We start from the raw sequence: 18,675 nt of genomic DNA, 5'->3' as shown, positions 1-18,675 counted from the left end.
TTGTACATGGCTGGCAATCATTTCTCGGGTGACATGCAGGTGATTGAAGCTTGGGAAATATTGGGCTAGTGAGAAACACACTGAGCTAGAAGATAGTGAAACTTGGTCGCTAAATCTAATTCCAATCCTGTCACTAATTATCAGATTGTCCTCAGGCAAGGTGATGCATCTGCTTGGCTCCATTTCCTTATTATCCAATGAATATATTGACATTATATCAATGAATGATATTTGCCGAGCTACCTTTGGAGTGATGATGTAAAGATTAAAATTAAATGATGGGTAGTAAAATAGTATAAAAGTTATATAGGGGCATCTGGGTGGTGCAGTGGGTTAGGCATCTGACTCTTGGTTTTGGCTTAGTTCCTGATCTCAGGGTTGTGAGATCGAGCCCCATGGCTGCTCTGATTCTCTCTCTGTCTCCCATGGCCCCTCCACTCATGCTCTCTCTGTCTCTCCCTAAAATAGAAAATTAAAAAAAAAAACTTGTTTGTATATAAGATTCCTAATTATGTATCGAAACATCACTTTTTCTTTTTTTTCCTTCCCTTCACCCCAGCAAAATAAATAGATAAATAAATAAATGATCATGAGCATTTAGGAAAGAATAATAGATAATATTATCTCTGTTTTCACCCTAGGATCATGCCATTTTTTAGTAGTGTGTGTGCGTGTGTGTGTGTGTTAGAGAATGAGGGGGAGACTGGCTACAGTTGTACAGTTTCTACATTTACACTATTCCTAAACACTAAAGCTGTGTTGTCTTTTTCTGATTATGTTTATTTTTACTTTTCCATGGTGATAAAAAAGCTTGAAAACTATGTTAAAAAAAAAATTTAACCTAGGGACACCTGGATGGCTCAGTGGTTGAGTGTCTGCCTTTGGCTCAGGGCGTGATCCTGGGGTCCTGGGACCAATCCTATATCAGTCTCCCTGTGGATTTAATAAAATGTTTTTTAAAATTGACCAATTAATTATTAATATAAAAGCTTAGTAAAATATTTATTTAGAACTGATAAAAAAACAATAGTTTCACACCAAATTGTTTTTTGAATTAGTATTTGGAATCTTGCTTATTATATTTTTTTCATTGCAACTAAAACCTTACTTTTTCTACAGAATATGATATCTCTTCACAAAAGATGTTTTACTGTTGCATAATGTCAATTTCTATAGATTCCAGAATTTCTTTTTCCAATTTAATCTCACTTATCCTTGAGTTAAGGTTGTTGTTTTGGTTAAAATAAAAAGATGCAGTTAAATATATGATATATTCTAATCTTAGTGGTTAATATGCCAGGTTTATGACTGTTTTATCTTCTACCTATATACAACTAAGTCCCAGTACTAATTCATTGTGTGAAAGAGAGAACATCCATGGATGCAGAGATAATGCTAACAATTGTTTGGGTTCCCTTTCTATTTTTTTTTTAACGATTGTATTTATTTATTCAAGAGAGACACACAGAGAGAGAGGCAGAGACACAGGCAGAGGGAGAAGCAGGCTCCCTATGAGGAGCTCAATATGGGACTTGATCCCAGGAACCCTGGCATCACAACCTGAGCTGGAGTCAGACGCTCAACCACTGAACCACTCAGGTGCCCCAGAGGGTCTCATTCTATTAAGGAAACCTATTTAGCACTATTGCTGTTGGATTAGAAAATGATAGACTTCATAATCTCATTCACACATGTTTATGTATGCTGTAAGATAACAATTCCCAACGTTGAGCAGTCATCAGAACCACCTGGTTGTCAAAATACCAATTGCTTGTCCCACCCTCAAGTGTGATTCGGTAGTTCTGGGGTAAGGCCTGAGAATTTGCATTTTTAGGAAATTCCACAGTGACGCTGGGGCGGATGTGGTTCTCCTCCTGCCTCAGCCTTTGGTCTAGTGGAAGGCAGTAGAGCAGGACAGTGAAGCCTGTGGACTTAGGTGATAGCCCACAGACTTCGGTAATAGCCCCAGATTTCAGCCCTGGGTTTGATACTTAGGAGCTCTGTAACTTGGACAAATTAGGGATCAATTTTGTCTTCTGAACAATGGTAACAACTATATTTATTGGGAAAATGAATAAAATAATGCATATGAACTGTGTAGAACAATGCTTAGCCCTGTTCTGAGCACTCACTAAATGCAACATTAGTAACTAGTGGTGATGGTAGTTGGAGCAGTGAGCGTAGAAGCAGTAGTTAGTGGGAATAGAAAAGAGCATACATGTTTCCTTAGTTCAGTTGCAATAAATGTTTATTTTTCATTCTTAAGGAGGCTGGACAGAAAGCTTAGTTTTCATTTATGACATTGTTTCTGTGAGAAACACTCCAGCAAGAAGGGAATTCATTGAAAAGAAGTAGAGCCATTAGTAAAAGAAATGCTCAAGAGTGTGTAGGAGATGGGAATCTATGTTGCATTCAAGCAAAAGTTTATCCGTTAGTGCAGTACATTTTTCAATATTCAGAACTTAATGCATTTGTTTCTTTCCTTCCCTTAGCAACAAGAGCAAGACCCAACAAACCTATACATCTCAAATCTCCCCATTTCTATGGATGAGCAGGAACTTGAGAATATGCTGAAACCCTTTGGACATGTCATTTCCACAAGAATATTAAGAGATGCTAATGGAGTCAGCAGAGGCGTTGGCTTTGCCAGGTAAAACATTTGCTACATGTACATGTATTTTTTGCCTTCCCTCCTTATTCCCATTTAATTCCATTCCTTTCTAGCACTAGGGCCCAAAGCAATAGAATATTTTACTCTCTCCCTGACAAAAAGTAGCTTTCCAAACCAACTCCGTATCTTTGCTTCAATCCAAAGAATTCCAATGTAATTATAAATATGTTATGCTTGCTTAAAATATGTACATAGAATGGTTATATGTGTCTCAGGTCATAATGATATGCATACCCAGTTCCCAGTTCTCTCTATGCCTGTATATTAGCAAAATCAGATGCTGCCAATCTCTGCTAGTGGTAATAAATGCCCAGTACCCCAAAGCTAAAGAGCCCATGTGGTGAACAAAGCATCCAAATGCTTTTGCATTGATTTCCAAAGAAGGAGACAATAGAATTTCTCAGTCAAGAGAAGGAAGGAATTGCTGGGAAGTCCCAAGGAACCCAGAAATATAAGGGGGAGTTAGGAGGGCATTTGCATTTAAGAGGACCTGGCTGTGTAGTTTTGATGTTTTACACAGAACAGAAAAAAGCAAATTGCACTTTTTTCATTGTCAGAGAAAGAAAAGTAGTTTCATCTTAACTTTAAGGGGATGTTTACAAAAGAAGATCTCAGCCAGGGTTGGAGTTAAAATGGTTGTACCTGCTGTGCTTTCATGAAAAACAAAGCATAAGAAACCACAGAGAAAAAGAAACTGCTCAACAGCAAAGAACGAGAGTAAAAGCTGTGTCTCCATGGCTTGGTGTGTTGATGTGTCTCAAGCTGACTTAACATGGATGAGTGAATGGATGCTAGTGTCATCTGGAAGTCAGCCCATTGCAGACAGGTCCATCTATAATGAACCCCATCATTATATGGAAACCATTCCAAATCAACTTTCATTAACCCACTTTGAAAGATAACAAATTGTAGGGGTACCTCAGTGGCTCATTTGGTTAGGTGTCTGACTCTTGACCTCAGCTTGGGGCATGATCTCAGGGTTTTGAGATCAAGCCCCACATCAGGCTCTGTCCTGAGCATGAAGCCAGCCAGGGATTCTCTCTCTCCCTCTGCCCCTCCTACACTCACTTTCTCTCTCCATCTTAAAAAAAAAAAAAAGTTAAATAAGTATAAACCAATCTCTGACTTGACTTCCTACAAATGGACCTTATCTTAAAATTCTTATCTCCACCATTTTCTAGTAGACTGGTAGACATATACGAGATGCATGATGATTTGAGGAGAAATAAGCAGAATGAAGGAAATCTCCCTCCCTTGCATTTATGTTTGAGGCATTCACTTTTTCAGATCATTGATAACTGCTCATTTGCATGGTCAAGGCAGAGCTAATCACATCACCTGAGTCTCTGAATTTTGTCAGTGTATCATTGTTGGATAGTGGATAAGCAGCTGTTCAGGACTGGCCAGTGTGGGGATTCACTGAAATGACGGCTGAAACAGCATTCACATTCTTTTGGTTCTTCTCCCACTTCTCATTCCCCAAAAAACTAACAAATTAGTTTCTCCTTCATTTGTACTTCTGGTGTGAAATGAACATATTTCAACTTTATCAGGGAAAAACATTTTCTAAGATTTATAGTGATTTTCTTTTTCTTTTTTCTTTGTTTTTTTTAAGTTAAGGGCTTTTGGTACAGAGTACATTAATTTGCTAGGGCTTCCATAACAGAATACAACAGACTGGGTAGGTTAAATGTTGAAAATGTCTGGAAGCTAGAAGTCCAAGATCATGGTACTAGTAGGTTTGGTTTCCTCTGAGGCCTTTCCCTCTGTCTTATAGATGGCCTTTTTTTCCCTGTGTCTTCACATGGTCTTCCCTCTCTATGTCTTACTATCTTCTTTTTAAAAAGGGAATCAGTCATGGGTGCCTGGCTGGCTCAGTCAGAAGAGCATGTGACTCTTGACCTCGGGGTCATAGTTTCAGGTCCTATATTGGGTTAGAGATTATTTAAATAACTTAATTTAAAAATAACTTGAATTAAAAATTTAATTATTTAAGTTATTTAAATTATTTAAGTTATTCAAATAACTTAATTTAAAAATAATTTAAATTAAAAATAACATAACATGAACTTAATTTAAAAATAAATTTAAAAATATCAGGGCACCTGACTGGCTCAGTCAGTTAAGCATCTGCCTTTGGCTCAGGTCATGGTCCCTGGGTCTGGGATCGAGAGCCCCCCGTTGTCAGGCTTGCTGCTCAACAGGGAGTCTGCTTCTTCTTTTTTTTTTTTTTTTAAGATTTTATTTATTTATTCATGAGACACACACACAGAGAGAGAGAGAGAGAGAGAGAGAGGCAGATTTACAGGTAGAGGGAGAAGCTCGCTTCATGCAGGGAGCTTGACATGGGACTTGATCCCGGCTCTCCAGGATCAGGCCCTGGGCCGAAGGAAGCACTAAACCACTGAGCCACCTGGGCTGCCCAGGGAGTCTGCTTCTCTGTCTCCCTATGCCTCCCTCTACCCTTGCTCTCCCATGAATGTTCTCTCTCTCAAATAAGTAAATAATCTTTAAAAAGGAAAGTAAAGGACCTCAGTCAGATTGGATGAGGGCCCACCCATATAAGGCCCTATCTCCATATATAGTCACATTATGAAGTACTGGGGCCTGGGACTTCAACATAGGAATTTGTATGTCACAATATAGGCGCAATTCAGCTTATAACACAGAGATTGGGCTGTTCCTTTCTCTCACTTTTGTCTTCTCTATACACTTTCAGTTTGCTTAAAATGAAGAATATTCTTTTTTTTATTTTTTTATTTTTTATTTTTTTCATCTCAACAGATTTTTATTTTTATTATTTTTTATTTTTATTTTTTAATAAATTTATTTTTTATTGGTGTTCAATTTGCCAACATACAGAATAACACCCAGTGCTCATCCCGTCAAGTGCCCACCTCAGTGCCCGCCACAGTTCTTCTTAGTGAAGAACCAAGAAATGCACATTGTAAACAGGCAACACTATCATTATAGTATATGATATCATGAAAGAGTAAATCTGATAGTTTTTGTTTCCCCTTTAGGAGCTGAGGAAAAGTGGGAATTTTAAATTATTCTTTTATGCCTGCTCTGAATGCAGCTTCCCTCTTTTAGTGCAATTTGCATGCAGAAGCTACAAATGATTCTTTAAAATACAAATCTGAGGGCAGCCCCGGTGGTGCCCCGGTTTAGCACCACCTGCAGCCCAGGGTGTGATCCTGGAGACCCTGGATCGAGTCCCACGTCAGGCTCTCTGTATGGTGCCTGTTTCTCCCTCTGCCTGTGCTCTGCCTGTGCCTCTGCCTCTCTCTCTCTCTGTCTCTGTCTTTATGAATAAATAAATAAATAAAATATTTAAAAAAATAAAATAAAAATCTGATCATGTCAGGGTACTGTTTATATCCCTCCATATGATTGGATTTACCAGCCTCTCCGCCATCATCCCTGACATGATCATTCCTGACATCACTCACCTTCCTGGCCTTCTGTGCCTTCCTGTCGCCTATCCTGGGCGCAAGAAGCCCTTCTTGACTGTTACACTTTCCATGACTCTTACCCTGGTTTCTGCCATCATATCCTTTAGGTATTAGCTTAAACGTGTTTTCTTCAGAGAACCCTTTACTGACCACAAACTCCAGCTTTCAAAGTTAAATGGTCTGGTTATAGCTCCTGTCAAAGTTTATGGGTTTTCTGTTTTGTTTTGTTTTTCCCCAAAGAAAATTTGTCAAAATCATAAAGAATTCATTATTTAATCTTTGTCTTCATTCTCTGTATTATACATATCCTTAAGTCATGTTTCCTTTTCACTGTTGGAAGGATGGATGGGTAGATGGTAGTTAGCATAATTGCCTTCCTATGAAGTTCCTGAATGACTAAACCCCCAAACAATGGCCATTTAAAATTCTGAGCTTTGAATATGAATTACCAGTCATATTCCAATACTGAAACTTAGGTCTGCATACTCTAAGTCATGTTATTTTCCAATTTCAGAAAGAAGCATGTGGATTGGTTCAAATAGGTTCAAATCAGTTTCTTAGGTGTAAGAAATCAAAAGAAAATATGAATCTGCCTCTTTTGTAAGAAGCCAAGAAACTGATGAAGAATCAGTATTTCATTCTCCATGTGTCTTAGAGTTGAAATTTCAAGGAGCAGGATCCCACATGATCTACCTAATTTGATGATGTGAGAAAATAATGTTAACTACATCATATGTCAGTGGGTCTGCTCAGGTTTCTCTTTCCTCACACTTGGGCATTTGCTCTGCATTTTCTCAAACTACCCTGGCTGTTGCTTTAACAAAACTCAATCATTCACAAATTAACTTTTACACAGTTTTCCTTCTTTTTAAAATATCATCCTTTTCCTGTTGTTCAGCCACTCTCATTCAGAGGTCTCCCTCTGAACCACAAAACAGAGATGACTTGAGTGACAGTTTTCTTACTTCTTTCCAAGATATTGCATAGCTGGTGAGAGAAGTTAATGGATTATGTACAATAAATGCCTTGGGACAATGGTTCTCAAAGTGTAGTTTCCAGGACAGAAACCTCAGCATTGCTTGGGAAATTGTTAGAAATGCAATTTTGGAGCTGTATCCCAGACTTACTGAATCAGCAATGGTGGGCAGTGGATGGGGTGCAGCAATCTGTGCTTTAACAAGCACTTAGGTGACTCTCTTGCTCTCTAAACATTAAAAAGCATTGCCTTCAGGCATCAGACTGGTTCTCAAATCATCTGGAAGGCCTGTAAAATCTCAAATTGCTGGGCTTCATTCCTAGAAAAAAATTTTTGATGGAGTTAATTCCTGTTGACATCTCTATCACACTGAATCACTTTGTCAAATATACTAGTCATGAATCCATCTCCCTTCCTGTTCTCCAGATATAGGGACCAGATCTTGTTCTTACTCATGTCTGTCCCAGCACCTAGAAAATTGTCTGGCACATTATTAATCTTCAGTAAATTTTTGATGATGAACAAATGAAATAACTTCAAGTGTTAAGGTTTTGCTTTTGTTTGTTTTTGACTCTAACTGTGCAGGGTGGTAGCATTTGATGATAATGATAAGCCAATTCTGGGATGGGTGTCCTGGGATTTTAGAGGAAACTGCAGTAGCATCAGCTCAGCTATTATTGATTTACAAATTATTTCTTCCTCTAAAAGTTCACAGTGCCACAGGCATTATTAAAAGAAAATGTTATTTGATTGGAAGAACAGTAGGCCTGCAATTGTGCCTGGTAAATCATGGCTATCTCTTGAATTTTTGACTCTCTCAATTCATGTAACCTGAGTAAATTTTTTTTTAATCAGGCTTCATTTTAAATATTTTACTTACTTACTTGTTTGTATGTTTATTTATTTATTTATTTATGTATTTAATTATTTATTTATATATATATATATATATAGAGAGAGAGAGAGAGAGAGAGCTCGCATGCACATCAGTGGGAGTAGGAACAGAGGAAGAAGGAGAGAATCTCAAGCAGACTCCGCACTGAGCATGGGGCTTGATCTCAAGACCCTGAGATCATGACCTGAGCGGAAACCAAGAGTCAGTTGTTTAACTGACTGAGCCACCCAGGTGTCCCAGCAGGCTTCATTTTAAATATTACCATTGGTCACTTCTAATCACCAGATGGGGTCCTTGATTCATGGGCAAGAGATGCTAAAATTCTTTAATTAGAAAGAAATCCCCCCATTATTATTTTGCTCTCAAGCTATACATTAATCTCCTTTAATAACCATCTCTTCAAAGTAAAGGTAATATCTTCATTTTATATTTAAAACACTGAACTTCAAAGCATAAATTTGAATGCCAGTTGGGTGCACAGACGGCACAATTACAGGCTTTTCAAAGTCCAAGAAGCACCAAATATATCTGAAATTACAGATATTTTATTTTATTTTATTTATTTATCTATTTTTTTTACTCTCTTGTAACTTAAAACAATTTGTAAGATCCACCGCCATCTAGGTAGCATTTTATAGCCAAGTCATAAACCTCCAAAAACAGAAGTTTACGGTGGGAATGCTGACCATCAGACAAGTCAGACTCACTACTGCAGAGCTAACGGGTGCCAACAGACTACCTTGCCTTCCAGGGTGAGGATCAGAGCATAAATCAGCCTGAGGCTGGACGGACATGACTGCGTGTTCATGTTATTCATTTCCCATTCCCAGAAACATGAAACCGTTTGTCTAACAAAAATCACATTGAAAGACTGTTATGTGAGGCGGGGAAAGAATGACCCAGAGTGCTGAAGTGATGGCGGGGGTGGGGTGGTGGGGGGGGGAGGTAAACATTCACAATTAATCCAGCTTCAACATCTGGGAACATAGACCCTCTTTAAAAATACATTTACTGTCCCCTGGTGAGCTAAAGAGCGTGAGAGACCACTGAGCACAGAGACCTTTGTATTTTGTAATCTTTTTCACCTCTCTTCGGTGCTCTTCATTTGATTCTCATGGAATTTTGTTTGAATGACTTTTAACATATGTTCTACCTCTCCCTACTGAATGAACAAGTTTTCCAATTAAATAGTTTTAGTGTTTTCTTTTTGCTAAGTAAAATAATAATAATAATAATAATAATAATTGAGGTTATAGGCAAATATCAGCCTGATTATTAAAAATCAGTATAAATAGTAGGTTAAAAATACTTTATTTTCTTTTATGAGCTTTGAATATCTTTAAAATTTTTTTGATTTGCTATCTACTCCCTGATATTTCTTGCTCCCTATCTTCTCCCCTCCTGGAATATAGTGAAACTTTGACTCAGAATCAGCATAATGAAAATAAAAGAATTTTTAAAATTATAAGACAAATACCAGTGCTTCCTATGCAGGTAGCATAGATATAAGACCCTTTAAAATGACCATCAAGCTTATCGAATTTTCATTGTTTGGAATATGTTTCAATCGTATCTGTTGATCTGATTGAATCTCTCTTGGTGTTATAAATTCTCCCCCTTGCTGTTTTGGCTATTCTTTTGCCATTTCTTCCTCAAACCTACCTGGAAGTAGGAAATCAAATGTGAACAAAGAAAATCTCCAAAATGTAAATTTAGTGATCAGTCATCTCCAAACCATAGATGCGTTTGCACAGAAAGAGGTTACAGTGTTTACTAAGACTGAAGAGAATAAGGTCTGTTACTCTATTTGGTAATCTTAATTCCTCATGCAATTTGCCAGCAAATGTGATCTACTGGAGAGTAAACTCTCCATCCTTCAGGTTCTGGATCTTTGTTCTTGTTTTGTGTTTCTTCATTTATCTTGATCTGTTTCTGCATATTGTGTCTTTTTCTTTCATTCACTGTCCATAAGTATCTATAAGTCATGATCACAGCAAGATATATGGAAGAACATTCTTCTTTCTTTTCCATATATTTGGAGCCCTGGATTTCAAGACCCCAACCAACTAACCATCCAACCTACCAGTCAGCCAATCAAACAAATGGATTAAATAGCATCAAATAATCTATAATTTTGAAATGTCCTGGAATCAATTTTTGCTCTACACTTGGCTTTATAAAAACTTAGCGAGAGGGAAATATATACATTATTGTTTTATCATTACAAAATTGGAATGACTGGACCCCAAAGATCATCCTCTGTAGGATGAGAGGAGGGTTCTGAATATTATTTACTCATGTGAAACTGAAATTGGAGAACTTTGTTACCTCGGGGTTGGAAACAGTAAGCCATTAAGTGTGCTGAGGGCCTCTAAGGTTTCTTTGCTCTGTGCGGGTTGTAAGCACAAACTGTGATGGGGACTCTTGGGCCATGTGAAGGCTGTGGGGATATGAGATAGGTTTTCTGTTTCCCACCAATAAAAAAGAAAGACTGAGAAATGTCATTTGGACTCACTAGTGTGAGTCTCTTTATTTAGCATCTTTCCTGTATTCTCTGGTGTCTGTGAGTTGGATCATCCATACACTCACTCTGCTTGGTTATGAACATGGCTTTCTGGAAAATAGCTTACGTCTTATTTCTGCATCTTATTTCTGCACCTCCTATCTGTGTTCTTGAACAAGATACATAAACTCTCTGAGCCTCCCTTTCTGATATGTGAAATGTACTTCATTTTACATTTACATTTTTTCATTCATTCATTCCTTCATTCATTCATTTCACCCAATAAGTATGTCTTGAGCACTATAAGATGTCAGTAACTGTTCTAAATACAGTAATTCAGAAGGGTACACAAAAGAAAAATATTTGACATTCTACAAGACTGGGGAAACAACAAAAATGAAACCAAACAAATAGGAAAATATAAAATAATATCAAATAATCCATATAAAATAATTTAAGCCAAAATAAAACATAGAGATACAAAGGTGAGCATGGCAGAATGAGAGTCTGGAAGTCAAGGACAGGAAAGTTCTCTTAAGAGAGAGCGTTTAGGCTGAGATCCAGATGGTGAGAAGGAACCAGGATGAGAGTCTCTTGGTGGGGTTGGATAGGGAATCCTGGCAAAGGCAGGCAGAGATCTAAGATGGGGCTGAGTTTGACACATCTAGGAAACAGAAAAAAGGGAAAATTGCTGTTTAATAGAGGAAAGAAAAGAGATGTAACAGATAATAATATCTAGGAATCAAATGTGCCTGCAGCTCAAAGAGATTGATTAAAAGTGATAATGGGGGTGAAGGCACTGAGTGGCTCAGTTGGTTAAGCATCTGCCTTCAACTTGGGTCATGATCTCTGGGTCCTGAGAGCACTGCTCTGGTTCCCTGCTCAGAGGGGAAGGGAGCCTGCTTCTCCCTCTCTCTCTGCCACTTTTCCTGCTTGTGCTCTTTCTCTCTCTGTCGAATAAATAAATAAAATCTTAAAAAAAAAAGTGATAATGAATTCCAGTGGCATTTAGTGGTAGGAGTTTTCTCCATCTGAACATATTATACTTATTGATTCCTCTTTTATCTCAGTTTTAATGTTTTTAATTTAATTTGCTTCCATTTCTTCACCAAAACTCTTTTGAAACAATCTATGGTTAAAAGACAGATTCAGGTTATGATGTCAACCGGAGGTAGACAGATAATCTAAGTGACAAGTAATTCCCAGACTGGTGTAAAAGGAACCTTTTTTTCTCCCCCTTGCATATTTCCTAAAACACACAGCCTCCAGGATAATTTTGTTCCTTGAGTGTTGATAGCTTTATGGCATAGCCATCAGCATGCTGGCTACAGACAGAATTTCACCCTAAATGATTCAACTGAAGAGACTAGAGTGAAGCAGGATTTACAAACGTGTGTGGATAGAGTGAAGGGAACTGACAAAGGATGTTGAGATACCCAGAGATGATCAGCAGAAGGAAGCTTTTACCACCCCGAAACAGCTGAAGGCGGATGGAAGAGTGTTCCCAGAGCCAGTGAGCCCCAGAGCCTTGGAGGCAGGGGCTGGCTGGAATAGCTGGAGACAGGGAGGGATGCAATCCTAGCCAGAGAGGCAGTGCCGAAGCCTGGAGAGAATAAGGAGGAACCAGCCAGACTCCTCTACTCCTACCAGGTCTCAAGTGACTGAAGCCAATGAAGAGCCATCAGACAGATAAAAAAGCTAAGAGGACACAGTTCACAGATGGATCACTTCTTTGAGGCATAGAGCAGAGAAATCATAGAGGGGTAATAGAAAACATCAGAAAATGCATGGGCAAACTGACAATTTTTCTTTCCCCTTGACCTTACAATTAAAAAAAAGGAGAGAAAAATTGTGCAAAGTTAATAATAGCTAAACATCTGCTATTTTACCTTAGCATTGGCAATTGATACAGGATGGTAGGAATGATGGCAAACTGGTTCTGTTTAAAGAAAGCAACTGTTCAACAGTTGAAATTCAAGTCATGGTTGCTATGATGACATCCCTTCTAAAACCAAATGTGTGGGTTTTTTTTTTAACAATAAATATGTGTTGTTTTTCAACATCAGTTCTTTAGTTAACTGACACCAACTGGGTGTCCAGCAGTTTGATTCCATTCTAACACTATGTGGAATTATCCACAGACCCCGTAGGTTTAAGGGCTCAGTCCCAGAAGACTGTTTCCACTTCAGACAGCAGCCCCAAATGATAGGAGCTCCCCACATTGCTACCAAGCCAACTACAAATTCAGGGGTTGACCCCCTCAGGTTTGCTGATTTACTAGAACAACCAACAGAACTCATGCAAACAATTTACTTATGTTTACTTGTATATCACAAAGGACACAACTCAAAGAGATATAAAGGGCAAGATATGGGGTATAAGGAGTAGCTCAGAGCTTCCCTGTCCTCCCTGGGAGCACCACCCTCCCAGCAAATCCATATGTTCACCAACCCGGAAGCTCTCTGAACTCATAAACTCAGGTATGGCCAAAAGGGCCTTATTATAAATAACAGAGGACATTCCTTTCACTCAGGATATAACACGGCTTTAGGAGTTATGTGTTAGAAACCAGGGACAAAGATTAAATCCATTTTTATTGTACCATGGTTGCTGTGCAGAAAATATGGATCAGAGCATATCATCTTTCAAGAGGAATCAGGAATCCAATCCACTTCATGTGAAGTCTCCCACTCTTTAAATGTTGACAATTATTTCAGATTCCCCAAAACCTTTTTGTAGTCCAAACAAAACTTTCTACCTAAAGGCTGAATTCAGCCCATGATTTCTAGTTTGGACAAACAGCTCCAGAACAGTGGTTTTCAATCCCGGCTGCCCACTGGAATCACCTGAGTAGCTTTGAAAAGTATGTGCCTAGACTTCATGCCAAAGCAGTTAAATTAGAATCTCCTGGGCTGTGGCCCAGACATTGGTATTTTTAAAAATAGTTTCCTAATAATTGTAATGTACAGTCATTTTAAAATAAACATTTTACTTTGGAATAAGTTTAATTTAGAAGAAAAGTTACAAAGGTAATAAAGAGTTCCCATATACACCACGCCCATTTTCCCCCATTATTAACATCTTACATTACCTTGGTGTATATATCAAAATTAAGAAACTGACATTGATACATTACTATTAGCTAAACTCCAGACTTTGTTTGGATTTCACCAGCTTTTCCACTGATACGCTTTCTCTGTTCCAAAATCCAATGCAGAATACCATTTTTGTACTTAGTTGTTATGTTTCATCAATCTGTTATGGTTTACGACAATTTCTCAGACTTTCCTTGTTTTTCCTGAGTAGCACTAGCCAAGTATCCCAGGGAATGTCTCCAGTTCTGGGTTTGTCTGATGTTTTTCTCATGATAGGATCCATATGATGTATAGGTTTTAGAAAAGAATACCGTAGAGGTTAAGTGCCCTTTTCAGTCACATCAGATGAAGGTATATCTCCGTTTTTGCAAACAACTGCTCCAGGTAACAGAGACTGAACAAAATGGAAGTAGCACAATCTATCAGCATCAGAACACATTAAAGTAGATGGGTACAGGGAATCAGGAGGGATGATGGAGGCTAGCAATGGAACTCCATCCCTTCCAGGTAAGCCATCTGAACAGAGAGTCAAGAGACAAAGGCTCTCTTCCAGGTTCATCCATTGACTAGTCTCTAGGGAAGGCAACTAGTGTTAATTTCTTCATCTGTATAATTTAGAAGATACCTGGAGTTATTTCTAGTCCTAAAATTTTGTAATTCTAAAACTCTGAAGTAGGTTTTAGTTAGTCAAATATTGTCCACAATTTTGTTTCCTAAGAGGAATGTGTTGTACTGCTGAATAAGACACTTCCCAAATGTCTGGGTTTGGGCAAAAAAAAAGATGGCAGAGAGGCAGCTCTGCTGCATTATTTGGCATTTATGACACTTGTATCCTAAGAATGTCGAGCATCTGGCAGGTGGAAAACAAATTGTAAAGACTAAGAAGAAAATTCAGCTCATTCACTCATCTTTGTACCTGGGACTCAACTGTTGTTCTTTCCATTATGATAGATTAAGAAGCAAATGATGGAATTTATTTTTTAAATCTCGGAAGGAGTGCACATTTTAGTACTTTTAAAAAACTATTAATGTTGACCCTTTGCATAACTCTAGCCGGATTTAGATGGAAGACTGGCTTACAATGCTGGATATTCTAAGTTGCCAATAATTTGTACAAAGCCCATGATTGCAAAACCACAAAAATTTCACAATAGCGGAAACCTCTAATTAACCGACATAAATGGCAGGGTGGATTTGTTTTAAATATACGGTTAATAATGCTTTTTGCTTTATGATCATAAACTGAGAGATTTTTCTATTGAACTGAGATAAGTAGGCTGCAGAAGGTTTTGCAAAATTCTTTTCCACTTTTGTGTGTTAAGTCTGACCCAGAACATTCTACTAATATTGGATCAAACTCTCCTCTGATGTAACTTGCCTGTGGGAATTGTATTGGCTGTGAAACTGGCTCCCCTTAGTAACTGGTTAAAAAAAAAAAAAAAAAATTTTTTTTTTTTTCAATCACAATTCTGTGGTTTGTTTTGAATGACTGAAGCCAGGTTCCTAGGCTCTGAGACAAGAAAGAATGTCAAATGGGACCTTTAATGTGTATTTATATTTAAACATCAGACCTAACAGAAAACCCTGAAGCTTTATACAATGATTGGAGCCTTGTAAGAACCTAATTAATGTATCTTCGGGTGAATGGTTGGCCTGGCACGCGAGCTGTCCCGAGGTACTCGAGGGGGTTCAGGTACCGCCTGGGAAGAATAGATGCGGTTGTAGTGATTCAGGGGCCCGTCTGAAAGGGACATGTAAAGGCAGCTTTGTCTGGCTGCCGCCTTTTCAGACTCACTTGATAATGCTAGTGTCAGTTTCAACTGAAGCGTGGGCCAGATTGCAGATAGCTTGAGCTGGCATTTCAAAGCAGTTAATTGTGAAACTTGAGAAGAGAATGGGCGCATTCTTCCTAAGGTGGCTATTCAAATGCACTATCTTCCCCCCTAGAGCTCCAGTCTCACTTTTGTTCCGTTTCCACATAAAATGCACGAGGAACCGAGCCTTTCCCTCGGTAGCTCCTATATTGCTGCCTTTGCTGGGACTGCTTTGCCTTGTTAAAATGTGCCCCGTGTATTAAAATGAAATTGTCACTGCTGGGTGGTGCAGCATAACATGGTTTGACACTAAGCGCCAGCAGCTACAGAAAACAGACTTTTATTGCATTTATTCTTTCAGAGAGGAGAGTCTCTAAAGGCTCACTGCAGACATTCACTTAGTTAAATCTGAATGAAGCCAAAGTGAACAATCTACGCTGCTGTCTTTGTGTTACTAGAAACAGCCCCCATCCGGCTAGGTGCGGCTGTAAAATAGCCTTAAGAAAAGATGATCGCACTTAGAATCCAAAAGGGAAGACTTGAGGGCTTTCAATCCGGAGCAAAAATATTTTAGGTGGGTAGAGTGGGTGAGCCACCTGATTTCCTACTCTAGCTTCTTCTGTATTTCCTGAAACACATTATTTAGAATCAACAAGTACGTGCACACACCCCAATCTAGTTTTAGTCTTCATTTAGAATTCCATGTCATTTTAAGACAAAGAGAAAGGATTTGATTTGTAGGACTCCTGCAAGCAAGCTTTAGATTCTTAACTGCCTTTTATCCAGATGAGTATCTAGAGAGAGATTGAACAAGGAGGGGGCTCTGGGGCCTAAGCTTTTCATTCTGTGGCTCTCCTAGAATAAAAATTCCACAAAGTAACATCTGTAGTAATTAAGGGCTTACATTTCCTCTCCCATTCATGTATCTGGTAGGAGGGAAGGTTATCGTCCCTAAGAGGCAATGGATAGTAGCTCCTGTGGGAAGATAGAAAGAACAGAATTAGAATTCTTTTGTTCCTAGAAATGCAAGTTTCCTACTTCAAAAAAAAAAAAAATAATAATAATAACAGGTTGAAAGACTTACTAAGATTCCATATAAAGAAAAACTTGAAGGAGTTAGGAAAATTGTATTTAGCTATTGCTAAATATTCAGAATAGAGAAAGATTCATCTTGCCTTTCTAGCCCAAATATCTTCTGATTTGGAGGAACTTGTGAATAAGCAGCGAGCAAAATGCTCTTTGCTTTTATTTTTTATTTGTTAAAATTGTACGTTATAGTTTAAAGAGGTTTGGTGGTTGTTTTTCTTCCCACGTTTGGGCATAAAATTGATTATTTTTTTACATGTTCTTCAAAATAACACCAATGTGGATCCTTTGGGCCATTTGATAAAAGAATAATAACCTATTCATTTCCTATACCTTCTTGGCATAGCAGGACAAGCAACATAATTTGTGGGACACCCTGCCCCCCCATTGAAAGATAAAAATGCAGGATTCCTTGTTAGAAAATCATTCAAGATTTCAAGATGCTGCCAGCAGAGTTTTAAACCAAGTAAAGGTGTATTCTCAGTTCGTGGCTGTGTCGTTCTGTGCTGGTCTTATGCCAGGGAAGTCAGTTTTGCTTGGTAGGTAGAGATTTGCCATTTATATGTGTAGCTATAGAGCAAAATGTGCCTCCATCCCATGCCTCATAGGAATATACATCAGAAAAGACTTCTTTTTTGGGATGCCTGGGTGGCTCAGTGGTTGAGCAGCTGCCTTCCACTCAGAGTGTGATCCCAAGAACTCCCTACAGGGAGCTCACTTCTCCCTCTGCCTCTGTCTCTGTGTCTTTCATGAATAAATAAATAAAATATTTTTTAAAAAGACTTCTTTTGTTTTTATGTAATTGAGTCATAAAATAATGACAACCCCTCCCTCCCCCGAACATGCTCCTGATACCATCTAGAATTTCTTAACCTGAAGAGTTACCCCAGCTGCTGTGAACCTTCCACTCAGGCACAGTGTTCTGCTTATCTCACCCTATCTAAAAGGACACTGGGCCAGGCCAGCCCCCTGCCTGAATGACTTCTCTAAGGGCCCTTCTGATCTCCTGTGCCCACTTCTCAGTGTTTCCCTGGATTCTGAAATTCCTCTCACATTTGAATGTCTGTAGCTGTAATAAATGTGTAACTTACTTGGCGTCTGTTTACATATTTTCTCCTTATCTTATTTCCTGTACACGTAATATACTCCTGAAAACACTCTTAAAATTCAGGTGTAAGGAGGTCTTATAACTTGAATTAAACTGCTTCATTCCAAGAAAACTCATATTAATAACACAGCAGAAAATCCAAAATTATACTTTGCCTTTTAGATAAATTTCACACATTTCATACACATTCTTTCATATGCGTGTGAGCTGTTTTTTAAATTTGTATTTGCCTCTGGTGTAGTGTTTGGGGCACTTAATTTCTTTTAATCAGAATCAGCCCTTTAATTTTTATCTTCCCCATCCAATGTTATAAAATAATAAAGCCCTGCTATAGTTAATTATTTAGAAAATGTTGCCAATTCTGGTCTACTTAGGATAAGGCAACACTGCCAATAGTGGCATTATGATGGTATAGTTCAAAATGTTGATTCATTAGCTTGCAAGTGAGATGCCAAAATCTGGCCCAAGAAACCTAGTTTAGGAATATGGATTCCTAGTATGAAAAAAATAGAGGATTTCCAAAACTCAAAGTTAAGAAAGTTCAGGACTTGAGGTTTATATATTTATGTTTTTCCCTCACATTTGAGACTTCAAATAATTCTCTTTTGTGCCTCCACCCAGTGGGTTTTCAATAAAAGTGTCAAGATGCTGATGATAACATTATTGTATTAATCATGGCTTTAGACTGCAAGCGGTGGAAATGCACCACATCTCCTCAGCATGTTTTGTGGAGTCCCTTAGCACAATAGCTTACTGGTTACAGTTCGACTTTGGTGTTAGACAAGCCTTAGTTAAAATCTCAACTCTGCCACTTATTGCCAAGGTCATTTGTCTGTGTAAGCCTCGGAGTCCTGGATGTGAAGAGCAAAAAGACCTCCATTTCAGGTTTGCTAATTCAGACATTCAACAAATATTTATAGATCACCTTCAATTGCCAGACATTGTTTTGTGGATTAAAAAAGATAATGCCTCAGTATACTTCTGGGAGAGGAATCAGCACAGGTCCATCCACATAGGCAACTTTCAATGCAATAAATAATTCTCTTAGCAATGGTGAGTTTGTGATATTCTA

The 18,675-nt window shown here is 38.3% G+C and overlaps 1 protein-coding gene across 8 annotated transcripts in view; it reads left to right on the top strand.

Annotated features, from left to right (window-relative positions):
* The window catches only part of RBMS3 (RNA binding motif single stranded interacting protein 3), a 684,622-nt gene that overhangs the window by 427,036 nt on the left and 238,911 nt on the right, over nt 1-18,675 (top strand). For all 8 annotated transcript variants that reach the window (XM_055321498.1, XM_055321501.1, XM_055321500.1 and 5 more), the window contains exon 5: nt 2,493-2,650. In XM_055321498.1, the coding sequence (XP_055177473.1) occupies nt 2,493-2,650 (158 nt within the window). The remainder of the gene's footprint in view (nt 1-2,492; nt 2,651-18,675) is intronic.

This window comes from Nyctereutes procyonoides, unplaced genomic scaffold (genome assembly GCF_905146905.1).
Source record: "Nyctereutes procyonoides isolate TBG_1078 unplaced genomic scaffold, NYPRO_anot_genome, whole genome shotgun sequence".
NCBI classification, from domain to species: domain Eukaryota; kingdom Metazoa; phylum Chordata; class Mammalia; order Carnivora; family Canidae; genus Nyctereutes; species Nyctereutes procyonoides.
The sequence above is the reverse complement of the archived record's forward strand: the minus strand, read 5'-3'. Positions and strand labels throughout refer to the sequence as shown.